The 26,224-nt window shown below is 44.0% G+C and overlaps 2 protein-coding genes across 10 annotated transcripts in view; one reads left to right on the plus strand and one right to left on the minus strand.

The window, feature by feature from the left end:
- Window positions 1-17,372, minus strand: CBX3 (chromobox 3). Of its 6 annotated transcripts, none has more exons than XM_048838434.2 (6): window positions 17,067-17,372; window positions 14,535-14,585; window positions 10,525-10,667; window positions 6,919-7,084; window positions 1,850-1,944; window positions 1-664 (listed from the first exon to the last, which is right to left on the minus strand). In XM_048838434.2, exons 2-6 carry the CDS (start codon window positions 14,556-14,558, stop codon window positions 538-540), a joined length of 555 nt encoding a protein of 184 aa, XP_048694391.1. In that variant the 5' UTR covers window positions 14,559-14,585; window positions 17,067-17,372; the 3' UTR covers window positions 1-537. The 6 variants fall into 6 exon arrangements, with proteins under 6 accessions (XP_048694391.1, XP_048694390.1, XP_048694392.1 ...); XM_048838433.2 differs by lacking the exon at window positions 17,067-17,372 and adding an exon at window positions 16,301-16,438; XM_048838435.2 differs by lacking the exon at window positions 17,067-17,372 and adding an exon at window positions 16,050-16,271.
- Window positions 16,508-26,224, plus strand: part of HNRNPA2B1 (heterogeneous nuclear ribonucleoprotein A2/B1) — a 17,165-nt gene continuing 7,448 nt past the window's right edge. For 3 of the 4 annotated variants that reach the window (XM_075125775.1, XM_075125776.1, XM_048838428.2), the window contains exons 1-3: window positions 18,167-18,315; window positions 23,561-23,671; window positions 25,035-25,181. In XM_075125775.1, coding sequence (XP_074981876.1) covers window positions 18,241-18,315; window positions 23,561-23,671; window positions 25,035-25,181 — 333 coding nt within the window. In that variant the 5' untranslated portion in view covers window positions 18,167-18,240. Of the gene's footprint in view, window positions 16,647-18,166; window positions 18,316-23,560; window positions 23,672-25,034; window positions 25,182-26,224 lie in introns of those variants that run through there. The other variant, XM_048838427.2, reaches the window with a different exon arrangement.

Genomic DNA, 26,224 nt, shown 5'->3' on the forward strand with positions numbered 1-26,224 from the left:
TAAAGGAAGAATATAAAACTATTTTATTGACCACCGTTCACCAGTATTTACAATAAAGTAAACAATATACAGTATGATAACATTCAAATTACTACAAAGTTAGTTTTTACCTGGCCTCTTTGGGACTAAATTACCTCAAAGACTAAAAAGAATGGTTCTACATGTTACGGGGCTAGGTTGGGGTAAAGAAGATACATGCACATCAATAGCATAGAAGACTATAAAACATCTGTGAGTTTGTTTAAACATTTGTTATGATTCAGTAATAACTATGGAGGATCATGAAGGTTTAAAAAAGCCTTTACCTAATATGGAGGAAATAGTATCAAATGCTGTCCTTTCATTAATGAAGCAAGTTGCAGAAAGCCTTTATTTACCTGCTGTTGATGCAAAACACACTACTTCAAAAAACAAACATATCAAACTCAATTCTCATTAGAATGTAGAGGTTTCTCACATTGCTAATAAATCAAAAGAATAAAATCCAAATCCAGGTTTTAATATTCATATATATATATAAAAAAGCAATGCAAATGATTATTGTGCTTCATCTTCCGGACACGAATGCCAAGTTAGTCGCTCTTCATAAAAAGCAATTACAATCTGAGGACATTTCATGTTAGCTTCTTTGGCCAGCACCAAGTCTGCCTCATCCGAGTCTTTCCTAAGAGGGCAGGGTTTAAAAAAAAAAAAAAAAGTCTTGAGTTTAAGAGCTATTACTAAACCAGATGTGTCTGCAATTGAGATTAGAATATATTTCATGATCAAGGAGCAGAGGTAGGAGTTTAAATTTTAGAAATATCTATCCCTATTAATCACCACTAGCAACTTTCCAGAGGCCATCACTCTGAGAAGGTCCTCTTAAAAGGACATCAATTGAACATCACAATTTCTAGTTAATAGCAGTTTCAATACAGCAGTCCCCAGTTTTCTCTGCCAATTTGTGTTTTACAGTCACATTTTCCCCTCAATAAAAAACGTCTCTCTTTCCTGTTTGAGAGATCCACACAGACAAAAAGGGAAACACTGCACAAAGAAAACACTGACTACACAAAGGATATAACCTGTCTAGTATTATGCATTACTTCTAATGTCATGTAAAACTTTTCAGACAGCTGTCACGGACAGTTAAATTGACAGTGTCACTCTGGGTAAACTGGACAATCACAAACTATTAAATCCAATTGGAACATATGCAATAAACAATTTATCAGATTGCAATTTTTGATCCCGTGTCAGAGTGAGAGAAAATGCAAGACAGACACAGTTGATACCCCTGTATTTTAAAAACTTTTACTGATTTCACATGCATGTTAGAAGTAGGCTTGTTGCATATAACAAAGTATAAGCTATCCACAAAGACAGGAAATAAGAACAAACAAGTTCTCTCATTTCTTCATTTAATAATGCTACAGAAATTCCAAATTGCAACAACCTGCATTTTATATACATCCCAAACTTCACATATCCACTACTTGTGGTTTTTAAGAGGATGAGTAAGAGTCTTCTAAAGTGCAAATCTTTAAGTGTCTCAAAGTGAGACTCTGATATTTTTGGGGTAACTCAGTTGGACTTCATTGAGAGCAAAATTAGACATTTAAATAAAGGGATGGAAGCTACTATTGCACTGCCCACACTCCTCTGCCAAAAAGCATGTATTCAGTCTCTCATTAGTTTGACCAATGAATATTAGAAATGAGATTCCAATCTTACTCTACTTACTATTTGCTCAGAACAGGTTCCCAAACACAGAAACAAGTAAATTGTCATCTTTCCTGTCTCATTCCAAAAAGGAAATGGTTTCTTACCAGTTTAAACAGTGGATCAGAGTTGTCTGTACATCACTTACCATTTCATGAGAAACATAAGTTCTCCGCTGCTATCTGTGGCCCCAATTATCCGCTCAGGATCAAGACCTCTTGCAAATCCCCTTGGTTTATCAACCTATTAGAAAGGTTGAAAGTCACATCTAGTTTAACATTAATTTTCATCATTTTAAGGCAAGTGTCAGACAAGTTACAGCTTACATCAAGTCAAGATTTATTTTGTCATTTTATGCTTTAGAATGAGCCACTGAATTAGTTAAATTTAGCAAAAAAGATGAATTTACATCATTAATATACACATTTATTTCAGAAAACTAGATAAGGCAGGAAGCATCTTTCTAGTGGAAGCTTAGTGTAAAGGTCAGGGAACATCGTAGCATCCCATAGTTCGCCTATATGAGTGTATGAGTGACATGCAAACTGCAGCCAATTTCCTGAGTTTAGGAGCGCGGCAATAGCTCTGAGTTAGAAGTGATTTCTGCAGAGAAATTAAAATCCAAGCCTGCAAACAGGTATTTCCTTGTGAAAAAAAAAAAAATCACAATGATGTCAAGGGTACCATACAGGAATAACTAAGAGTATGCAGTCATTGTTTACATGACCATACCCTTAAGATTAAACAAAAAATCTCTTATTTTAAATTTCAATTTTTAGACTAATTTAATTTGCTTAACATTCAAATTTAAGGTTATTTTAAGAAGACTGCCTATCACTTTATAAGTAAGGCTATGATTTAGTGACAGGTGTTTTTAGTAAAAGTCATGGACAGGTCACAAGCAATAAACAAAAAGTCACCACCCATGACCTATCCATGACTTTGCTGCTCCCAAAGCAGCAGCTGGTGCAGCTTACCCAGGGGCCGCCCCAGCTGCTCGGGCAGCCCTGGGGTCAGCCACACCGGCTGCTGTAGAAGACATGGAGGTCCCAGAAAGACATGGAATCTGTGACTTCCAAGACCTCCACAAAAGACTTGCAGCCTAACTTATAAGATCTACAATGTAGACCGGGGCGGGCAAACTTTTTGGCCTGAGGGCCACATCGGGTTTCCAAAATTGTATGGAGGGCTGGTTAGGGGAGGCTGTGTCTCCCCAAACAGCTAGGCATGGCCTGGCCACCGCCTCCTATCCGACTCCCCCCCGCTTCTCGCCCTCTGAGACTCCTGCCCCATCCAACCCCCCTGTTCCTTGTCCCCTGATGGCCTCCCCAGGACTCCTACTCCATCAAGCCCGCACTGTTCCCTGTTGGCCCCGCTGGGACTCCTGCCCCATCCACCACCTCCTGCTCCCTGACCACCTCCAGACCCCCCACCCCGACTGCCCCCTGCAACCCCATCCAATCCCCCCCATTCCTGACTGCCCCCCGAGACCCCTGCCCCATCCAACCCCCCTGTTCCCCACCCTCTGACTGCCCCAACCCCTATCCATACCCCCGCCCCCTGACCACCCCCCGCCCCTGAACTCCCCTGCCCTCTATCCACCCCCCCCCCCCCCCAACCGTGCACCACAGAGCACTGGATCAGGTTGCGGCTCTGCAACTGCACTGCCCGGCTGCCCAGAGCATCGCGCTGGTGGCATGGCACGCTGAGGCTGTGGGGGTGAGGGGGGCAGCAGGGGAGGGGCCAGCCTCCTGGACCAGGAGCTCAAGGGCCGGGCAGGAAGGTCCCACGGGCCGTAGTTTGCCCACCTCTGATGTAGACTGTTTTACCAACTTAAGTGTCTCATGTCAAATAATTTTGTTTTATAGTGAACTAATGCCCACTGTGTACTTTTGTGCATCAGTAATAAAAGGTAAAGAACAGCTCTAGGAAAAGATGACCAGTTACCTTTTTCTCCCCTTGCTGGTCTTAAATGGCAATGGTATCTTTTCCTCTACCCCTATTTTCAGATGCAGACTTGGAATGATTTTAGACTAGTCATTACCCATGAGATAATTACTTTGAAGTTAGGTCATTTCAGGCCTAAACTTATCAACAGCATCCCTTTAAAGCAGAGGTGGGCAAGCTATGGCCCGCCCGGTCCCAAAGCTCCTGGCCAGGAAGGCTAGCCCCCAGCCCCTCCCCTGCAGCCTCAGTTCACCGTGCTGCCAGCACTCTGGCAGCATGGCTGGCTCTGGCTGGGTGGCGTGGCTGCGAGCCCCTGCCGCTCTGAGTGGCATGGTAAGGGGGCAGGGAGTTGGATAAAGGGCAGGAGGCCCCAGGGGGGAAGTCAGGGGACAGGGAGCGGTTGGATGGGGCAGAGGTTCTGGGGGGTGGTGGTCAGGGGACTGGGGGTTGGATAGGCGTGGGAGTTGGGCAGGGGGGCTGTCAGGGGGTGAGGGTGTGGATAGGGGTCGGAGCAGTCAGAGGACAGGGAGCGGGAGGGTTGGATGGGGGTGAGGTCCCAGGGGGTGGTTAGGGGTGGGGGGTCCCAGGAGGGGGCGGTCAGGGTACAAGGAGCAGGGAGGGTAGGATGGGTCAGGGGTTCGGGCCAGGCTGCTTGGGGAGGCACAGCCTTCCCTACCTGGCCCTCCATATTAGTTTCGCAACACTGATGTGGCCCTCGGGCCAAAAAGTTTGCCCACCCCTGCTTTCATGTGTGGTACATTTAGAAGGTGTGAGAACAGATCTAGATATGCGAGTTTATTTCTTTGACTTTCAAGAGTTATCAACTTTTACTGTTTTAGTTCATAGGAAAATAGGAATTGCCATACTAGGTCAGATCTAAGGTCCATCTAAATCCAGTCTGCTGTCAGACAATGGCCAATACCCGATGCCTCAGAGGAAGATGTAAAATCCCCACAGTAGGCAGACATGGGATAATATGTCCCCAGAGGTCTCATTCTGATCTCTAATGGCAAAGATTTAAAACAGGGTTGGACATGGGTATCAGGAATATCCAGATTAATGACAAATTTTGTAAGGGACACTAATGCTTCAGGACCTAAGTTAATATCTTAAGTACTTGGCCTGAGTGACTTCCTATTGTAATGAATTCCACAGTTTAATTATCCATTGGGTTAAAAGTATTTCCTTTTACTGTTTTTGAATTTCCCACTTTGTAAATTTCATTGAATGTCTCTTTGTCAATGTATTATGAGACAGGGAAGAACAGGAGTTCCCAATCTACCTTCTCTATACCATTAACCATCATGTATACTTTTATCATGTTCCCTTTCAGTCATCTCCTTTCTAAAGTAAATAATCCCAATCTTTCAATTTCTCTTCATGAGTTTAATCCATGCCTTTGATTGGTCTCACTGCTCTTCTCCCCCTCCCCTCACCCGTTGTACAATATCCTTTTTGAGATGGGGTGATCAATACTATATACAGTATTCCATATGAGGCCATACACTGATTTATATAAAGGAATTAGAATATTTGTATTATTCATCATCCTACCCCCATGCCAGTGGTTTTCAAACTTTTTTTCTGGCGACCCAGTTGAAGAAAACTGTTGATGCCCACGACCCTACGGAGCTGGGGATAAGGGGTTTGGAATGTGGAAGGCTGGGGCAGAGAGTTGGGGGTGTGGACTGTGGGGTGCAGGAGGGTGCTCTGGTTTGGGGGGGCCCAGGTCTGAATCAGGGGGTCAGGGCTCTGGGTGAAGGCTCAGGGCTGGGGCAGGGGATTGGGGCACAGGTTTACCTCCAGCAACTCCTGGACAGCAGCACAGCTGGGGTGCAGAGGCAGGCTTCCTGCCTGTCCTGGCACCAGAGAGACCACAGTGCGCTCCGGAAGTGGCCAGCAGCAGGTCTGGCTCCTAGGTAGAGGCGCGCAAGCGGCTCTACGCGACTCTCACCCACAGGCACCGCCTCCCACAGCTCCGGCCAGTGGGAGTGCAGAGCTGGTGCTCGGGCAGTGCGTAGAGCCCCGTGCCACTCCCCCAGCGCGTAGAAACCGGACCTGCCGCTGATCACTTCTGGGACACAGCGCCGTGTTGGAACAGGTAGGAACTAGCCTGCCTTAGCCAGGCAGCACCACTGATGGTGGTGCTGATGAGAGCTGCTGCGACCCAATGTATTCTATTCCATGACTCAGTACTGGGTCATGACCCAGTTTGGAAACCACTGACCTATGCATCCTAACTTTAAAAAAAAAACAAAAACAAAAAACGAACTACACAGCTGCATACTGAACAGATATTTTCAGTGAGCTGTCTACAATGACACCAAGGTCCCTTGCTTGAATTAATAGTTACTTTAGAATCCTGCAAGACATTTATGTTTTCCCCTCCAATATACATTATTTTGTACTTGTCAGCAATGAAATCATTCACCATCATGCTGCCCATTTTTCTAGTTTGTTTAGGTCTTTCTGAAATTCTTCAGCCCTCTCTGGTCATGACTAACCTAAACATCTTTTTCATTTGCAAATGTTAGTAGCATCACTCACCTCCCTTTCTAAATCATTAATATATTAAAACATTGGACCTAGGACAAAACATTGAGGCACCGTAACCCATGATGAAAATTGACCATTTAATCCAGGGGTTCTCAAACTGGGGGTCGGTACCCCGCAGGGGGTGGTGAGGTTCATACATGGGGGGGGGGGGAGGGGGTTGCGAGCTGTCAGCCTCCACCCCAAGCCCCGCTTTACCGCCAGTATTTATAATGGTGTCAAATATATAAGAAAGTATTTTTACTTTATGGGGGGGTGCGGGAGGTCGCACTCAGAGGCATGTTGTGTGAAAAGGGTCACCAGTACAAAAGTTTGAGAACCACTGATTTAATCCTATTCTCTGCTTCATTATCTCCTAGAGCCATAATAATACTCTCACCAAGGAATACTTATCTTCTTTCGTGGAACCTTGTCAAAAGGTCTTTTGGAAGTCCAAGGAAGACTTTGTTGACTATTTATTCACTACTTTGTCATGTTCAAATATATTAGTGAGACAACTTTCTTTTGCAGAAGCCATGCTGGTTAGACCCTATCATCATGATCTTCCAGGTGTTTTATTATTCTGTTTTTAAATTATTGTTCTAAACCAATTTTCTAGATATAGATGTATGGCTTGTCTACAATTCCCTGGATCACTCCTAGAATTTTTTAAAATTTGGGTACAAACATTCAACATAAGAAAAAGCATTTGTATAGCAACAACTTCAAAATACTTACAGAATCCCTCTTTTTCTTTGATTTGCTGTCATCAGATTCACTATCTGATAAAGATTTTCTTTTACCACCATCTGTTTTTTCTTTACCAGCTTTCTGGGAGTTCAGAAAGGCTTCAATTAACTCTGGACAATCTAAGTTTTCTTCAGGCTCCCATGTGTTGTCAGCACTGAAACATACATACAGCTAGCTCATGAGATTATCAAAAGCCCAGAAACCTAATTTAGCCACATAACTGACAGTAAGCAAAAGCTTCTTCCCCAGCACATAAAACAGGCTTCTTAAAGAAGAGGGGAGTCTACTTTATTTTCTTAAATTACCTTGCAGTCATCAGATATGCACTTAGAGTTATGCTCTATTCTGTTATTGCTGCAGAACAACTGCTGACAGAAGATACAGTACAGACATCCCCATCCACAACATTTTTTTTTTTAATCCCTACCAACCCACCCAGTAGAAGCTGACTGACCCTCGAAACTCTACTCCCTTCCTATTTAAACACCTTCAAATACAGATAGAGAACCATATAAACTGTCTGGGGGCATAAGAAGAAGCTAATTAAGTCTGGAAACTATCCAAGTGTGCTTAGTTTTATTTGCTACTGAATGTCAAATCTATTAACTGTGTCCCTAGACAGTATAAGTGCCTTCTCAGTCAATCATATGCACCAGTACCAAACATTGCACAAACATGGGAATCCCCAAGATATTTTCAGTTACTGAAATATACTGGGATATCTTGAGGCAAGTCCCATAAACATCCAGACTAAACAAGTTACTGCTATGTACATCTGAGCAGAATATGCACTTTAGGAGATAATACACAGGCAATCATAGTGTGACTATTTTGAGCAATATACAATTATAACATAAATGTGTTACTCTTGAGGGAATTCTGTGCTACAAAGTAAAAATCCTGTGTACAGTTTAAAATTCTGCAGTTTTTTATTCGTCAATAAATAAATGTGGAGGCTCCAGCATGTCAGTGGGGAGCACAGGCCACTTGCTGCACAGAGGTAGATCACCCTGCAGCTCCCCCTCTCCTGGGACAGGGACTCAGCCATGAGGCTGCACCCAACCCTGGCACAGTACAAGGGCCAGGCCTGCCCCAAAAACACCCTGGGACCCCGCCCCCTCTGCGCCAGGTGCACTAGGTGTGGGCAAGCAGGCTCAGCCCAGCAGGATCCAAGTGTAGAGGGGCTTAGTGTGGTGGAGGGATCCAGATGTGGGGTCAGAGGATTTTGTGTGGGGCAATCCGATGCAAGCAGCTTGGGGGGGAGGGAGGGAGCAGGTGTGGGGGAGGGAAGAATCTGGATGCACAGGGGCTCGTTGGGTAGTTCCAGGCAGAGGGGCAATGGGACTCTGCAGGATGGTCCAGGTGAAAGTGGTTGGGAGCTAGTTGGGCTCAATGGAATAGGAGTCTGGGGGGGCTTGTTGGGATGGTCCAGGTAGGTGCACGGAGGGGTGGCGGTTCAATGGGCCTGCTTAACAGGGGAGCCCTAGAGGCGGCCAAGGGGACACCCCATGAAGGGCTCCCACTTCCTCCCTCTCTTTCCCATCCCTTTCCTAATGCCCCTCCCCAAGCACTATCCTCCCGCCCATCAATCCCACATGCCCCTCTCCCAGCTCCCTCCTCCCACTCCACCCTCCCTTCCCCCATGGGCACTCACTGGATGGCTCCCAGCACACAGAAGGGGAGCACAACTAGCACTAGAACCCAGGAGGCAGTGTCCAGCTGCAGAGTCAGCAGAGCCAAGCGGCACCCTCCTTTACCCAGCCAGTTCTGTGCTCACAGAAATAGAGGGGAAGGAGTGGCACAACCCCATACCTCTGTTTGGGGGGCAATGCCTCAGTGAACTATGCCCATGGACATCCCCAAGCGCCCACCTTCCCCATTATTTTCTGCAGGGAAGCAAAGAAATCTACAAAGGGACATGAATTCTGTGTACACACAGTGGCGCAGAATTCCCCTAGGAGTAATGTGTGCAAGATTGTGGATGTGTTCTACCAGTAGGTAGGATATATGTTTAAAGGGATTTATTTATTTATTTTGCAGCTGATGAAGTGTAATCTCCCACAATTAACTCTGAGCAGAGTGATTCACTAGTCAAGCAAGCCCAGAGTTCCTCGAGTGAATTTAGCTTTGTTATCCATGTCTTAACTATATGGGGTCAGAGTTTCTCTACAGTGCTTTAGCACCAATTTAGCTATCAATTTTTTTAAAAAAGGAAGTTATATCAGTGCAACATCTAACGTGCATACAGTTATATCAATAAAAGGTGTTTATGTGTATATCTATACTGAGAAACAGTGGCAAAGTGCAACTATTAGTGAGGCCTTATTGAATATTACAGTTACTTCAGATTTTCTTCCACCCTGGTCTCAAAATATCCTTAAAACATTAGTTAGAAGAATGAATACATACTTAAAATAGATCTGCTTGTTTTGAAATACTATGGGCTACTGAAGTCTGATAACCCACCAACAGAAGCTCCAGTATACAATATCCCTTTCCCTTTTATAATTTTAAAATACCAAGGGCATGGCTACACTTGCAGATGTAGAGCGCTTTGAGTTAAACCAGCCTTCGGAGAGCACAGTAGGGAAAGCGCTGCAGTCTGTCCACACTGACAGCTTCAAGCGCACTGGCGTAGCCACATTTGCACACTTGCAGCGGCATTGGGAGCGGTGCATTATGGGCAGCTATCCCAGCATGCAAGAGACTGCAACGTGCTTTTCAAATGGGGGGGTGGAGTGTGACAGGGAGCGTGTTGTGTGTATATGGGGGGAGAGAGAGTGGGTTTTGGGGGGGTTGAGAGCATGTCAGCATGCTGTCTTGTAATTTTAGACAGCAGCAGACCCTCTCCCCCACCCCTCCACATTCCACACTAATGGCTTGCTTTGTTTCAGAGCAGGTAAGCAGCCGGCTGTCAGAAACAGAGCTTGCAAAGGGCATATCCGCATTCCTGCGGCGATTCAAAAACAATGACAAGAGTGGCCACTTGACGTAAGGGGATTATGGGACATTTTCGGAGCCTGATCAGAGTGCAGGAATGCAACACCTCGTTCACACTGGTGCTGCGGTGCTCCGGCGGGGGCGCAGCAAATGTTATTCCACACGCCGAGGTGGAGTACCAGCAGCGCTGTAGCCACGGAGTCAGAGTGCTCTACGTGCCTTGCCAGCATGGACAGGTAGTGAGCTAGTGCGCCCGGGGCTCCTTTATTGCGCTGTAACTCACAAATGTAGCCAAGCCCCAAGTCATCCTAAATGAAATGCTACTCACTCTTAGGCCTGGTATACACTATGAACTTAGGTTAGTATAACTATGTTACTCTGGGTTGTGAAAAATCCACACCCCAAGCAATGCAATTAAACTGACCTAACTCCCAGCATACACAGTGCAAGGTTTCTCCCATCGACCTAGCAACCACCGCTCGGTGAGTTGGAGTTTTTCCATTGACATAGGTAGTCTTCACTGAAGCAATGCAGCTGCACCACTGTAGTGTCTGAAGCACAGAAAAGCCCTTACTTTCCACTGTATTATTGCCTGTCAAAGTATCTAATGGATTTTAGGGGCTACCAGAAAAATATACATTTGGAATTCCTTACTCTGTAAATCCTTTCCATTTCAAGAAGTATTCAACCTTCCCATTCACTACACGTCTGTCCAGGACTTTCTCCACAACAAATTCTTCAGGCTCTGCTTCTTCAACTTTTTTACCTTTGCCATTCTGTTTCTTTCCCATTTTGTGCTAAAAAAGTTAAAAATTATATTTATAATAATATATTTTATATTGCTTTATGTAGCTATTTCAACGGTCAAGCACAACCTTTACTCACTACATAGCAGAAAAATGGCAACTTATTCATACTGGGTCCAGGGCTCAATTTCCTATTAGGTTAGAGCAGGTAATCTGAGTGCCATTTTTTGTAAGTTCCTGAATAAAATACCCAAAACTGAGAGAACAGTCTTTTTTTAAAGGCAAAATGTTTTGCCTATGCAATCAATGCTTCCTTTCCCTTAATTGTCATTCCACTCTTTCCTCTAGTGCCAAAGACTCAAAATTTACAATAACTTCTACAGTAAACATAACTGAACACCCACAAAAAAGGCAGGTGTATAAGGAACAGCATAAAGGCATACACAAAGTAGTAAGCGTTAAAGGAACTGTGGGGAGGTGGACCAAAGAGAAAGGGAATGATATTCTGGCTACTAAGAAAGAAAACCAAAGGCAATTGATTACTACTTTCCTCTCACTCCCTCCAAAAAAAGTAAAAGTGTGGAGGGGAGAAGAGATAAAGACATATTGCTATACCAATCTGGATGCCCAACAATAACCGATAACAGCTGCCAGCAGAATGTGTTACTTGTAACATTCCATAGCTGCCATTCTCCCCCCATCTTTACCCATGGACCAATGTAACTTTCACTCAAACACATGTTACAGAGGTTCAAAAACCTAAGATAGCTAAGCTTAAAGAACAGCACTTAATGTACAAAATTTATCTTATTAAAACTTTACAGAGATGTTGTATTTAAGTGTACATTAGATATATTATTGTATAACATCCTTTAAATGCTTAAAATAAAAATTAATTACATCCACATCATCCTCAAGGCATTCCAAGTTTAATAAGGCACAATTAAATGTATTAGAAGGACACAAGGTATTTTTCAAAATTTCCTTGTTAATAATCCTAAAAGGCTTGAAACAAGTCTCGTACTGTCACATTGAGTGTTTGGAGCTCTATGGGATTAAGTGCACAGTTTTGGTTGCCATTTTGGATGCGCTCCTTATGGGAAAGCATTCAAAATGGCAGCGGGACTTTGAAGCTCCCACAATGCAGTCCTATGGGAGCATTAAAATTAAGTAGTGCCGTCACATTTCCTTTACCAATGTATTTTCCTACTGAGGACAGGCCTGCTATTATAGCATTGGTCATGAGTACTATCTGCATTTTGAGAAAGCAATGCATCAGTTTGTTTTGAAACTCTACATAAGTTTTAGATAGACTTTCCAGAGTTTGAGGAAGGGTGGGTGTTTTGTTTTTTAAAGGGGATATCATCAAGTATGTCAGGCCCAAATTTAGTTCTTTCCACTTTTTGTAATTCTTTTCAAAAACATACGTAATCCTTGAGGATCCTTTTCCCAATTAGCCCTTCCCAAATGCCACTTCAGACTCCTGGTTAGAAACCTACAAATTGAAGGTTCATACAGCAAAATATAAAAAAGGAAATAGGTTTCAAGATTTCTATTCTAAACAGTGAGCTTATACATATAAAGATACCAAATGTGGTGTTTGTTTGGGGGATAGGGTGATTTAAAATAGAGCAAACATTTACAATCAGATTTAAATCTTTATTTGTATGTCCCAGAGATGATATTTTGAGCAAAGCACCAATGTCTGAAGAGTGCCAACTTAATCACAGGTATTTTTTGGCTGAGAGAGAGAGAGAGAGAGAGAATACAAGAAGAGAACAAGGATGCAAGATCAAGACAGAGAGAAAGGAAAAATATGAAGATGTCAAGCTATCCTCTGAAGGCAGTTTCCTTTAAAGAAAGAAAGGAGTGGAGGACAGAAGAGAGAAATAAGTAGAGATAGAAAAATAGCAAAAAGTGAAGAACAAGTGACATAATGCTCATAGCACAATAGTAGCAACACTACAGTTATAGTTGATGAGTAAACATGTATTCAAATGAATATAACTTTGTGAGAGATTCTCCTTTGGGCTTCGACTCAGTATCAAGGGGAATTATTTTGAGAAAGTGAAAAAAAATTAATTCACCCTCTTATTCTCATAATTTAAGTACAAACGCTTTTTAGACCTCTAAATCAATTAAAAAACTTAAAAATTTGGCATGCACAAAGCCTTCCATGGAAGCATATGAGCTTTGTTTTTAAAAAAAGACGCTTGCTTGAAAAACTGTCATGAACACTTGACATTTACTGGACATTACTGATTTAAGCATGCCTCATATGTACACGAGGACAGATGTTCAAACTTGTCTTCTTGTCCCTCACTACATTCTATTATGCATATCTGACTGCATGGCCTGAAGAAAAATTGTGCATTCATCTCAAATTTTGGATGCTCTGTGGATGGATGCTTCTACATGCACTTCACCCAACAGAAGCACACAGTATCTGAAGTTGTTAATGGAAAGAATTGTCACTATACCCGTTTGGCCTCTTTTTCCGAGTCCCATAGCTGAGAACACCATATCCTGGGCATTTTAATGCTGCATGTTCGAATAAAGTGTACTTTGCTACTTTCCCATATTCAAAATTCACATAGTAGTATACACACATTTCCTTCAGTGTATCATCACTCACCTTTTTAATTTTATACAAGTGAAAGATTATAACATTAATGTAGCATTGTGGTAGATGGTTCAGATATACAAAAGTCAGAAACATCAAAGTTACAGTTTCAAGAGAAACACTATCTGTCCCCCTCATACATTCGGAGAAGCATGGTTCCTATGGGAACCATTAGCTGGTTTTCCTGACCTGTGCAGCTAAGTTCCTAAAAAAATACTGACTACATTAATAGGTTCTCTTCCCGTCCTCTGAGCATTTCGGACCCGATATTACCCTCACTCATGTTAGAGAGTTGGGGCACTAACTTCTAATGGAGGGTTCTTAGCTTGATAAAGTGTTTGCAATGTTATTGCTTACACTGTTGCAGTCCAGTGAAAAATAATGAGGCAGTTAAGGGACAGGAGGTGATATTTGTCTGGATATGGGATAAATTAGTACTTACTGACTAGTAGTAAGTTTAACAGCAGGCTTTTTTTTAGTAAATGTCATAAGAGCACACAATTTTCCCTCCTTCCCCACATTTAGGCTATATAAAAATCTGTTTGTTTATTATTTTTCCATCAAGTAAACCTAGCACTAGAGTTCTGCACTTCTGTCCTTTACAAACATGTACTGCCATTAGTTAAACGAATATTAGAGCAACTACTGTGACATCCATTTGTCCTTAATTTCAGAATTTTTTGGCTCATAATTGAATATCAAGAAGTTTCACAGTAACTTGATACCTGTCAAAGCCCTGTTATAATGGTCCAGGTGGGGGAGACATTTAATAATCTCTGCTCCTCTGAAATCAAAGTGAATTGTTATTTACTAGTAATAGTTCCAACAGCAATCCTAACTATGCCCCGTCACATCAGTATTAGGTAATAGTACTGTTCCTGTAGTTGCAATAATTTTTCCCTTAACGGCCAAGAAGAAGTTAAAATGAATATGTTTTTGCCCTTTTTAAATACACAATGAATGACATGGGGTGCTGAAAGGAGGCTAAAAAATTCAAAGTGTTTTCTGTTAAAGGTTATTAAACAATCTTCACTTTAAGTCAGAGAGCTGAACTGGAGCACAGACCTCCATTAAAGAGAGACGTTCTTTTGTTTTGTTTGTAAGATGGCAGTTTTATTTAAGCCAAAGTTAATGTCCTTTCTATTAGCCTTACTTTCTGGATCTGAGATTTTAGTCAGAATAATGCTGGGGAGGAGAGATGTGGATGTATCTTCTACATGGAGATGCCAAGTTATAATTTTGAAGAAAAATACTTTGGTTAAATCCTTATATATTTTAGGTGCTCATGAACTTACCAATGTAGTTTTATTGGAGGCCATTTTTATTGCAGACTTGCAGAGCTTTTACTAGAAAAACGTATGACAATTAAAAGGAAGTTTACATTACTCAGCGAAAGGCATCCCAATACAATCATGGTCCTTGTTCCAACCCCCATGTGTTCACTGCACATAACATTTCAAGTGTGGATTAAATCCAGAGAACTAGATTACTAGTTTCTCTGACAACCCACAAACACACCATTATGCTAGCCATCACTCTTGCTACTGATTGTGTAGGAAGGGTTACAAGAATGTCTTTCCACCAGCATAAAGCAGAGATGTTTCAGAGAGAGGCTGGGAGAACCATTAGGATATATATTTCCTTAAACCCAATGGGATAAAAGCGTTCGGATTCTAGCAGTTAACCAAGAGATATTTAAAAGCATTTTCAAGATGCCAAAGTTAGATTTTAATTAGCAACAGCTAAGTATCTGTAGTGTAACATAGTAGTGAGTTACCAGTAACCTTGACACAGCAAGAAATACATATAAACTGCAGATTATGTTAAAGCAATTGTAATGTTGCAAATTTAAGGATCAGAAGATAAGAGTTAAGGCTAATACAGACATTAACTCTGCCAAATTGCACACATTGTATATTGAAGACTAAAATGCTTCATTAAGAAATATACATTTCATTAACTTAAATAGATTATACAAACATATGGTCTGGATGAAGCAAACTCGTCCCCTTTCCCATACAATTTCTCACACTAATCACCTCTGGGCACAGATTTCACCACCCATCCCTAGAAACTACAAAATGAGCAAGACAAAGGTAAACCTTTATTAAAGGCCAGAAGAGGCCTTTGACTCAGCAATCCCGCCCAATTCTCATCTCCTGGCAGCCAGAGAGGTGGTATCGTAGCCAAATCCGGTGGGGGGCGGGCAGAGGGTGAGGGTTGGGCCCTGCTGCTGGGCACCTCATCTTGTCTCCATTGAGATGAGGGGAGGGAAACAAAGGCCCGTGGTAGAGGAATGAAGGGCTAAGGCTGCACCATAGGCTTGTGGTGGGTGCACATAAAAGGCCTGGGTGACCTAACGGGACTAGGCGAGCCAAATCCGGTGGTTTTGCACGGAGTAGGACCAAGCCGCAGCCCAACATAGAGGGGGAAGCCCTGCGCCCCTTTCCCCTTGTGGGGGAGGGAACAGCTGTGGCCACACGACAGCCGGACCCGGCAAGTCATGTGCGTTGCCCAAAGCCACCCGCCACCATTTCACACAGCCGCCCTGAAGAGGGAGCGACGGCCCCTTCCCAGCGCCACGTTGCCCCCTCGCCAAGCACGACCATTGCGCTCCGAGGCTAAGCCAGGAGGACCGCGGAAAAACCGCCCCCCATGCGGGGGGCTTCGCTTTGTCTGCTGAACGCGCCCACTCCGCCTCCACGCTGGGTGCTACCGCGTCTCCCCAGGCTGCCCCCCAGCGTCTAACCGCTCTCCTCCCCACACCCCTCACGTTGCACCACGGCGAGGCCCAAGAACCTTCCTCCTACCTCGGGGGAGAGGCACCCCCTAGAGATCCCGGGGCTCAGCTCCCTTTTCTCCCGCCCAGCGCCGCCACTTCCCTTCAGCTGGGCTGGCTGCTAAAGGCGGGCAGCGGTGGCGGCGTTGGGCTGGGGGGGCGGGGGGGGGCAGGACCTTTGCAGTTACACCAAACACGAGCCCAGCTGCAAGGGATTTGGGGCGCTGCCCAATTCACGGCGAGGTTAAATTGGAAACGAAAGAAAGAGAGAAGGATACAGACTTCAATGGTGCCCGGCGGCTCGGGTTTCCCGTCTCCTCCTTGCTCCCTGCGCGCACTGAGCAGCAGCGACATCTGAGGGGGTGGGGGCAGCGGCTGGGGCGGCTACTGCGGGGTGTGAGCGCTGAGCTGCGCGCTGGCTGGCGGCGGGGCACAGCGCACAACGCCGCCTACACGCTAGCTGCAGCCTCCTGCCGCCGCCGCTGCTGCTACCGTGTCGCCAGTGCGGGAGCGAGAGGGGGGCCAGCCAGGGCTTCTCTCCGAGACGGCAGCTTGAAACACGGGGACGCGGCCTCAGCGAGCGCCTGGGCGAAGCAAGATGCCTCGCGGAGACAGAGAGAGCGACTGGGTGAGTCCCGGGCCCCCCTGAGAGCGCGCTATGGCCGCCTGGCGAACGGCCACCGCCAGCCTCTGCCTGGGCGCGGCTCCGAGGCGGGACGGGCCCAGCGCCCGAGCGCAGCGCCGGCGGGGGAGAGGCCCCGCGTCGGCCGAGGGGCTGCTGGCGGAGGGTTGGGGGGTTCGGTGACGGAGGAGAACGTGGGGGCCGGTGGGGCGAGGCGGCTCCCGCGCGGGGAGGGGGGGCAAGTAGAGGAGCTCGGGGCGCTTCACTCCTTTGCCCAGTGGGGGGAGGGGGGGAAGATGGGGCCATGCGGCCACTTTGCCGAGGGCGGGCGGTGGCAGACCGCGGCCATTTCCCCACTGAGCTCGGCGCGGGGGGAGGGGAGCCGCCGAAGCGCCATTTCCCCGGCGAGGCGGGGGCTGCACTCACCCTTTGTGGCGGGGCCGCTGTGCGAGGAGCTGGATACCGCGGGGTCTGCTCTTCTCGCTTGCTCGCGGGCCCGGCTGGCGGCGTCTCAGTGCTGGCGCCAAAATCTGGCCACTTATCACTTCCTCCCAGGCCGCCAGAGGCGAAGGTGCCAGCCCGCCAACAAAGGGGATCTCGGGGGCGCACACCCAATGCGCTCCGGGTTTGGCCCTCTGGCTCCTGCCTGCACCACAGGTGGGGGAAAAGGAGACCTTTGGCTAATTATATCTCTCTTGCTGCGAGGATCAGTCTCCGGGCAGCTTCGGCAATTTCCGGAAAAAACCCGAAGCTGGAGCAGACCCCGAGCCGAGCAGCTTCGGCTTTGTTCGGCCACCAGAGGTTTTCCGGCTTCTTTTGCCGGAAATTACCGAAGAAGCCATTTTAGGCGATGATTCCTGTTTCGGGCTCTTCCCGGAAACTGCCGAAGCGGATCGGCAGTTCGTTTTTTTCCGGGTAGTGCCGACGTGGAGTAGGTCCACGACGACGCCTGCTTCGGCTTTTTCCGGAAAAAGGCCATTGCTAACGGCGTTGCTGAATTTTTACTACGTTATTGAAACACAAACATCCCGCAGAAGTGCGGGAGCTCTTGGGGGTGTTTAATTCGAGTCGAGGTCAAAACAGCCAGAGACCGTTATGAGTGGGAAGGGGAGCGAGGGACAGACCACTGCGTGGCGATGCATTTAAAAAGACGTAACAGTTAAGGCAGCCATTACTAGAAAGGTTGGGTCGTATTCTCAAACAGGGTTACGTAGACCATGAGGTGTATGGCACGCAAATTTGGGTTGTACAGCTGCGAAAGGTGCGTTTTAGTTTGTAGCAGTTAGTACCTTTACGTAACAAAATACTTATTCGTAAACCCGTACGCTGTTAGCGCAGCTCTAGTAGTTGCAACTTTCCCGTTAGCTGATGCGCTTGGTGGCGCAGTGGGCGAGACTTGGTGGTTTTCCGTAGCAGAGACGTTAGAGGGGAAGGAAGGTTCTGGAAGCGCCGCCGGCGGTTGGGCTGGTGCGCAGCACAGGGAGGCGGGGGTACACGCTGCGGCAACAGCGCAAGCGGAGGCGAGTCCTAGAGCCGCCTGACAGACCGTTTAACCGAGCTCCGGTTGTGCTAGCGAGCCGCGCGCGCCCTAGGGGTGACCATGGAGGGCAGTAAGCGAACCGGGTCTCTCTCTGGCCCTGCGAAGCGCCGGGATCAGGCCGGGGAGGCACAGATGGTAATGGCGGTAACGAGGGGGAGGGGTGAATGGGGAGGGGAGGCGGCTGGGTCCTGCGGTAGGGAACCTCCACTGTGAAATAGCTGAGAGGAGTGGCGGGTAGGGACAGGAGGGTGCGCTGAGTGGAGCGGCCCCGTTACCTGGTGCAGCATCTCTCTGTGGCGGGACGGGAGGGGGGGGGGGTCTGGGAGCCGGTGCGTTGGCTGAGAAGGGCGGTAGCTAGTTCTGTTCCGGCCCGAGGGAGAAAGGGGGTAGCCGGGGCCCTGTTCCCGAGGGTGGGGGCTGGTGGAGCGGCCGTAGCCGAGCCTGCGCGGCCGGCCAGAGAAGATTTTCCCCTCCTCTGCGGCATCGCTCTCCCTAGAGTGGGCGCGCGCCCCAAAGCAGCAACCATTTTCCTTCTCTGGCCGCTGGCGGCGGCCCCTGTCTCCCGGCGCTGCCACATGGCGGGCGCTGCGCGGCCGCCGCTTTGCGCTTGATGATCTCAGGCCTTTGCGGCGCCAGTCCTGCTGCCGCGTTGGGTGGGGACGCCGAGGAGGACTCGTGGAGTCACACACGAATACGACTAGCTCCTTTTGAGTAGAGTCTGCGCGGTGGTGGGGGAATGGGGAATCTAACCCTAACCCCTCCCCCCATCCCGTAGAGGCTTCATCCCTCGGTGCTCCTTTTTTGGCGGGCACCCAGTTGTCGGATGTTGATCAGAAGCTTCCGCTCTCCTATCTCTGGCCGCCATTTTTGCTGATTATGATCTTAACCTGAAAAGGAGTACTTGTGGCACCTTAGAGACTAACCAATTTATATGAGCATGAGCTTTCGTGAGCTACAGCTCACTTCATCGGATGCATCTGATGAAGTGAGCTGTAGCTCACGAAAGCTCATGCTCAAATAAATTGGTTAGTCTCTAAGGTGCCACAAGTACTCCTTTTTGCGAATACAGACTAACACGGCTGTTACTCTGAAACCGATCTTAACCTGCTTGAGTTTGCAACAGTTCAGAGCCATTCTTTCCCTGCCTCTGTAGCTGTTTTTTTTTATAAAACACATTCCTTGTGATTGGATGCTGTCTTCTCAAATAGAGGTTTCACATTTCCCCACCCTTTGTAGATTCGTGGGACATAATATAATCTCAGAACTGGCAGACTCCTAGTTACTCATTAAAATCTTACTCATCATCCCCTCCTGTGAGGGGAGGATGCATGATGGGAAGCTTTAAAGACCACTTATACCCTATTCTTTTATTATAATTTGGGCGGGGGGGGGGGAATTTTCACCAAGAGTATCATAGAAGGTGGGAAAACCATCAGAAGGTTTGTGTCATGTGTATTTTATACCAATTAATGTTAACTTTGGTATTAATTGATGGTATTTGATTTTATCTGAAGGGTTTTTTAAGTTGCCATATGAGACTTAGGCCTTACTTTTCACTACAAACATTAGACCAGTATAGTTATGCTGACAGAGCTCCCTAGTGTAAAGAATCTACTGGTGGGAAGTAAGTTTCTGTCAGCAGCAGAGTAATCTGTGTGCCCCTCTTCCCCCTTCACTCCCTAGAAGTCTCAAAACTCCAAGTCCATGAGCCATCCAAGGCAGGGTATGGCACAGCATCAAGTATTTGAGCAAGTCAGTACTGTACTTTGGGTGGGACATGCTATTTTTGATGTACTACACTGCAGTTAGAGTTGAGACTCCAATGGCAAACTTCAGAATATTATTTCTGTAGCTCATCCTAATGGAAGTGTGTGGTCACAGTATGAAAACTTTAGTACTGAAACTTACTTTATTTTTAGGTCGCAGCATGCATTTTTGTTGTTGTTGTTGTTGTTTCCTTTTGGCTGAAACAGTTCTTTGCATATAATCTCAAACTTTAATTGTGCAAACATCAATTTAACAGGGGGACTAGGCTGTTTACTGGGCTAGCTTCTTTTTCCTTCCCGGTCATGCTGGCTGCTTCTTGTCTCAGTAACATATTGCTTGTATGGTGAAAATATTACAAAATTATATATAATTTTTAGCTGTCCTGCAAGAAACTAGTTACCAAGTGTTCTGCAGATCATCAGAAGTGTCGTGTCACAGATTCTAGTACATAAAAAAGGTGGGGAGGCACTACCTTTTATTGGACCAGCTTCTGTTGTCTTGTCTCGTCTCTAACGTCCTATGCCCAACATGGCTACAACAACACTGCTTATTCTAGTAATTATTTATCTTCAGAAGGTATTTCAAGCCCTGTAATCTGTTGCCAATACATGTAACTTAAAAATACCTGGTTTGGTAGTCTGCTTGCATGCCAAATGATAGTGATTTGATCTGTTTCGTTAGCATTCCTTTTCTGCCAAATACTCCAGTTAGGAGTTTGAGGTAGGAGGGTGCTTTGTGAAAAATAAAATAAGTTTATGGAAATACCTTATATCATAATGTAGTGGCCCAAATATTCCCGTTCACTAATGGTAGATTCAGGTCCTTTTATCTTCCCATTCCTTCTCTTTCAATTGTTCGCAACTTGAGTAGTGTGGGTTTTTTGTTTTTTTTTTTTTAAAGGGGGGGATTTTTGGGGCCTGTATATGGGTTAGTACTGACTCAACTTTTGATAACTCTGTGTGCCTATTGCTTTCCTCAGGCTTTGCAGATTGTTTTGCAGCAGTGCAGTAAAGTAACTAGAATGATAAAATTGAACAGTAAAACATTTTACATTGTTGTTGCAAACCTACCTACTGACTGCAGAGCCTGAGAAGGGCAGCAGGATATGCAGCTATATCAAAAGCAGATTTGGTATTCTCTTTCCAATTTCGTTTAGCTATTGGGGCACACTATGGAAGTTTTGCTTTAGGCAAAATCAAGAAGCTTTCTTTTATTGGTCAGTGTGAAAATTCAACTGGAAAAAACATTGAAGGGGATACTGCTTTTAAAACTATTTTAAAAAAAAATCTTAAGTATTTTCTCAGATGCTCAGTGTTAGTTTTTGATTACCTGTTAGGCTACCTTTTCTTTCTCTCAACATGAATAGTGAAACAGATTAGCCAGCTACGCTTTTGTTAATCTCATTCTGTTCAATATTATTAGGTTCTTGTACCCTAGTCCAATGCTCCATTGTTGGCAGTATAATATATACAAGATTTTTTTTTAAGCTATTTCTATTAAAATAAAAAAAATTGAAGTGTGTGTAAAACTTCAGTTTTTACAAATTCTGTATTGGAGCAAATTTGACCAAGCCAATCCTCTCATGTTCTTGAAGACTTGAAAATAACCCACTAAAATTTATCGGTATTCCCCAAATTTACCATTAATAAGTGTCTCTTCACCCTAAACATGATGATTCTAAAGGAAAAAGAATCTAGCCTTTCAAAATTACTTACCCAAGTGAGTGGGTAAGCAGAATATTGTGAGGGAATAATTAAGTATCCAATATTGGGGCAAACCAGTGTGACAAGGCATTCATTCCATCTTTTTGATGGTGTTAACTGCTCTGGAAATTTTTACTGACTTGAAACTTCTAATTGTGCTAATAGCTGCTCCCTTTCCAAGGTAGTGATTCTTCTCCAATTTGATAATAAACTCTTCAGTTGTTAATTGAACTCTTCATAACTTTGGCTATTTGTTTTGTGGTAGCATCTTGACATCTCGGTACCATTATGCTAGACGTAGTACACGCCATAAAAATTGTCCCTGATTCAGTAAACTTCGGCTGTTGGCCATTTTGTTAAGATGAATTGCTTTCATTCCTCCTCTTTATATATTGCTATTTCAGTATCCTACAATATTTAATGTACTGTATACCGGGGTGGCCAAACTTACCGGCCCTCCAAGCCACATACTATAATTTTCAGAAGTTTGAGCGCCAGGCGCACCTGCCTAAACCCCACTCCTACTGAAGCTCTGAGCCTTGACAGGTGTTTCTCACAGGGCTGAAGCCCCAAACTCCCTTTGCCCTAGTCTGGTAGGTGGAGGATGGTGGGGGGCTCAGTAAGCTGCCCTTAGTGCAAAAGTGTTGTATGCAGCTTGTGAGCCTTCCTTTGGCCACCCTTGGTATATACCTTAGTTTTCTGATGGCCTTCATCACCTGACTAGCAGAAGGTAAATTTGCCTTTCTGAAGGCTAGATCTTTAAAAAAATGAAACTATTTTTTTAAAGCAGGTAAAATAAAGTATATTATATAAGAGCTTACTGTTGCTTAGAACCGCAAAACATAAAATCTGTTTGCCTTCACGTACCTTTCCCAGAAAACAACCCCTATATCTTACTCTAAAATATCTACTTCCTTTATTGTATGCCTGATTTTTTTTAAGTTTGTTTTTTTTAACTGAGTATGTATCAAGTCAGAGTTAGCCTATGTGAATAACACTAGTTCAGAATATGTAGTCTCCTTTTTTTTTATTTTATTTGTTTTGTGTAAATTTTGCCTGGGATAGGCATGGCCACAACTTTCAAGCCTCTTTTTGATACAAAATAGACCTCAACAGTAAATGTAGAAATGTCTGTCTTGGAAGAGTACTTAAGATACAATGAGGAAAAAAAAGTAAGCTGCTTCCCACTTGAGGCCTGATCCTACTCCTATTGAAATCAATGGCAAAACTCCCATAGCTCCTTAATATGTACCTCATGAGAGCTTTAATTGTCCATATGTGAATGAATTGATGAAAGAGATTTATTTAATAGCTTAAGGTTTTTGGTGTCTGAGCCTATAAGTTTTTATTTGATTACAAAAGACGCTCCCCCACCCGCATTTTGTGTATGCCTCATATAGAAGCTTGTTTCTCCTTTTCTGGTTTGTACTGGTGAACATCAATTTGAGCACAAACACTTCTTTATATTTAAAAAAAAAAATAGCCTGCATTTTGGAATGAACAACATAAATCGGTATCTTCTAATCTGGTTTTGTAAAGAGACCACACAGCTCATCTATTATAATCTATGGTTTTTTTTTAAGAAGACGCTATTGCAGGGAGGAAAACTTGATGGCATTTCAGTGGACATTTCTCCAGTTCTAAGAGTACTTAAAACCTAATTTTAATTTTTAATATATTTGTGAGTGGAAGGAAGGTAATTTTAAAAACACTCTGAAATTGTAAAGAGCTACTTTTTTATAATATATGGGTCTGTATTGAATGGCAATAATGAACTTCAGATAAACACAATCTTTTGTTGAAAATGAGTATTCATTGACATTTGTGAACATGTCTGAAGACTTACTCTGACATTAAACAGTAGTATGGGAGAATTGCAAATGATATTAATACTATATTCTCTAAATTAGAGAGAAAAGGAGCAGTTTCGCAAACTGTTCATTGGTGGCTTGAGCTTTGAAACAACAGAAGAAAGTTTGAGAAACTACTATGAGCAATGGGGGAAACTTACAGACTGTGTGGTAAGTTGCATGTGCTAATGTATGCTGATAATGTGGACTTAAAAACTTGGTAAAAATTGCATACCATTTTCTGAAGTATTGGAATAGCAGAAGATTACTGTTGTGACGTATGTTGAAGTATTTAGAATTTTAACTGAAAATATAAATTGGTGAGTACTTACATAACCGAGACACCTGAGGCTCTTGGCCTCAGTCTTGTCTTTTTGCAGGAGGGCCACAAGTTAACTTTGCCTTATCTATGTTGGGAAGGGTAGCATTTTAATAAGAGAGCAAATGGAAGCATCTAGTTGATCCCTGTATGCTTCATGTGAGATCTTTAGAAAGCTTTATGTATAAATTGCGGTTGAAGTCAACAATTTCATGAACAATATGCATGATGAAGGGTAAAGCCAAGTTTTCACTGTAATGCAGAATTATACAGTTCAAATACTTTAATCATGAGTAATTGGGTTAAAACACCTGCTTTTGTGTAGAAAGCAGGGAAAATCTAAATTAAAGATATGTAGATTTTTTCTGTTCAAGGCCCATCACTTTTGGTTTTTATTTTGTTTTAAGTTTCTCAGAAATCTATTGGTGTTCATTACAAAATATACAAAAGGGGTAAAAAGTGGTGCAGGGATCCCATCTCCCCCCCCCCCCCCCCCCACTGTGAAGTTAAACTTTGAGGGATAGGAGGACAGAAAAAAAGGGGGGGGACGATGACAAATAGAGACGCGTAAGAATATTTAAAGTAAAAGAAGGTTTAATCTTCGTCTGGAGCAGGTTGCTGGAGCCAGAAGGTTCTGGCTTTTTTTTTTTAGGACTTGAACACACACAGAGAGAGAGGCAGGTGTTTAATCTTCCACTACATTGTCGTACTTTAACAGACAGCTTCACATTTACACTGAGGCCTGGTCTAAAATTAGACTGACTTGACTACATCGCTCATGGTGTGAAAAATTTTGTGCCTCGTGAAACAGTTACCTAACTTCCACTGTAGATGCAGATAGGTCAATGGAAGAATTCTTTTCAGAGAGGTTGATGAACAAAATCGATGGAAAAACCCTTTGGTTGATGTAGGAAGCATCTGCACTAAGGCGCTATAGTGGCACAGCTGTAGCATAGATCTACCCTTCGACTAACTTATTAGTAACATATCTATCTAATGTATTGCATTTTCTTAACGTCATCAGTATTTTCATGTACTTGAGTGGTCCAAAATTTAGGTGAAGATTGATTAAAAACCAAATAGCAGCGTTTGTAAAACTGGGAAGTTTTTCAGTAAAAATTTGTCAAACTGAAAACGAAGAGCCTTGTTTATACTTAGTGGTAGTATGAAAACTTAGTAGTGAAACAGTAAAACTTCCTGATTTTCTTTTTGCAGGTGATGAGGGATCCTGCAAGCAAACGATCGAGAGGGTTTGGTTTTGTAACATTCTCCTCTATGGCTGAAGTTGATGCAGCCATGGCTGCAAGACCTCACTCAATTGATGGAAGGGTAGTTGAGCCAAAACGAGCAGTAGCCAGAGAGGTGAGCAAAGTACTTAAAAGCAAAGAGGCTTTTTACATTATGAAAGATTAATGTCTCTGATTTGGTGAGAAACTAGCTTATCCTTAAAAAGGAAAAGGAGTACTTGTAGCACTTTAGAGACTAACCAATTTGTTTGAGCATAAGCTGCATCAGATGAAGTGAGCTGTAGCTCATGAAAGCTTATGCTCAAATAAATTGGTTAGTCTCTAAGGTGCCACAAGTACTCCTTTTCTTTTTGCGAATACAGACTAACACAGCTGCTACTCTGAAACCTAGCATATTCTTACTGATAGACATTTCAATGCTTACTTTTTTTTGTAATTAAGAGTCTCTGGTTAGGGGCACATGCCTTTTTCCTTTCTCCTTTATCTTGTTACCACTTTTAGAAGCTTTACAGCAGTACACATGTAGACGTTGACTTGTGCCAGTTTGAATTTAGGACTTGATTGACAAAAGCCATTTCAGTTTTTTAGGTTGAGTGACTACTGCATTGGTGGGGGCTTAAATATCAAAAGTTTAATCCCTGCTGTTGTAGGTTGGATATCCTAGTAGCAGAAGCATTTGGGGAGCTGTTCTTTTTGATACTAGAGATAAAGGGTGAGATTCTGGCCTCATGGAAGACCACGGGAGTTTTGCTAGTGACTTCACTGGGGCCAGGATTTCACCTAAAGTTGTCTGGCACTTAAAAGATAGGCAGACAAATTAAATGAAGTTGTCTGGAATGTGAGTATAATCAGTTAAAATGAAAAGGACTCAGTCAGTTTCTAGATCACAGTTCTGTCTGGAAAATTTGTTCCTTGCTATTCTTGCAAGTAAATGAGATTTCTCTTAACATTTCAGTTTTATCAAAATATATTGATCTATTTTTTAACTTTTCTTTTGATTACACTTCCTGTATAATTTTCATTCTTTCTGCAGCATAGTCTGTTTCCCCTCTTGCTTGTTTAGAGCTTTTCGCATAGCAACCAGAGGTAGTTGCTTTAAAAAATAGAAAAATGATTGTAAAATTAAAATAAAAAAGGCAGAGGCATTCCAGATAATAC

This window comes from Caretta caretta, chromosome 2 (assembly GCF_965140235.1).
Source record: "Caretta caretta isolate rCarCar2 chromosome 2, rCarCar1.hap1, whole genome shotgun sequence".
NCBI classification, from domain to species: domain Eukaryota; kingdom Metazoa; phylum Chordata; order Testudines; family Cheloniidae; genus Caretta; species Caretta caretta.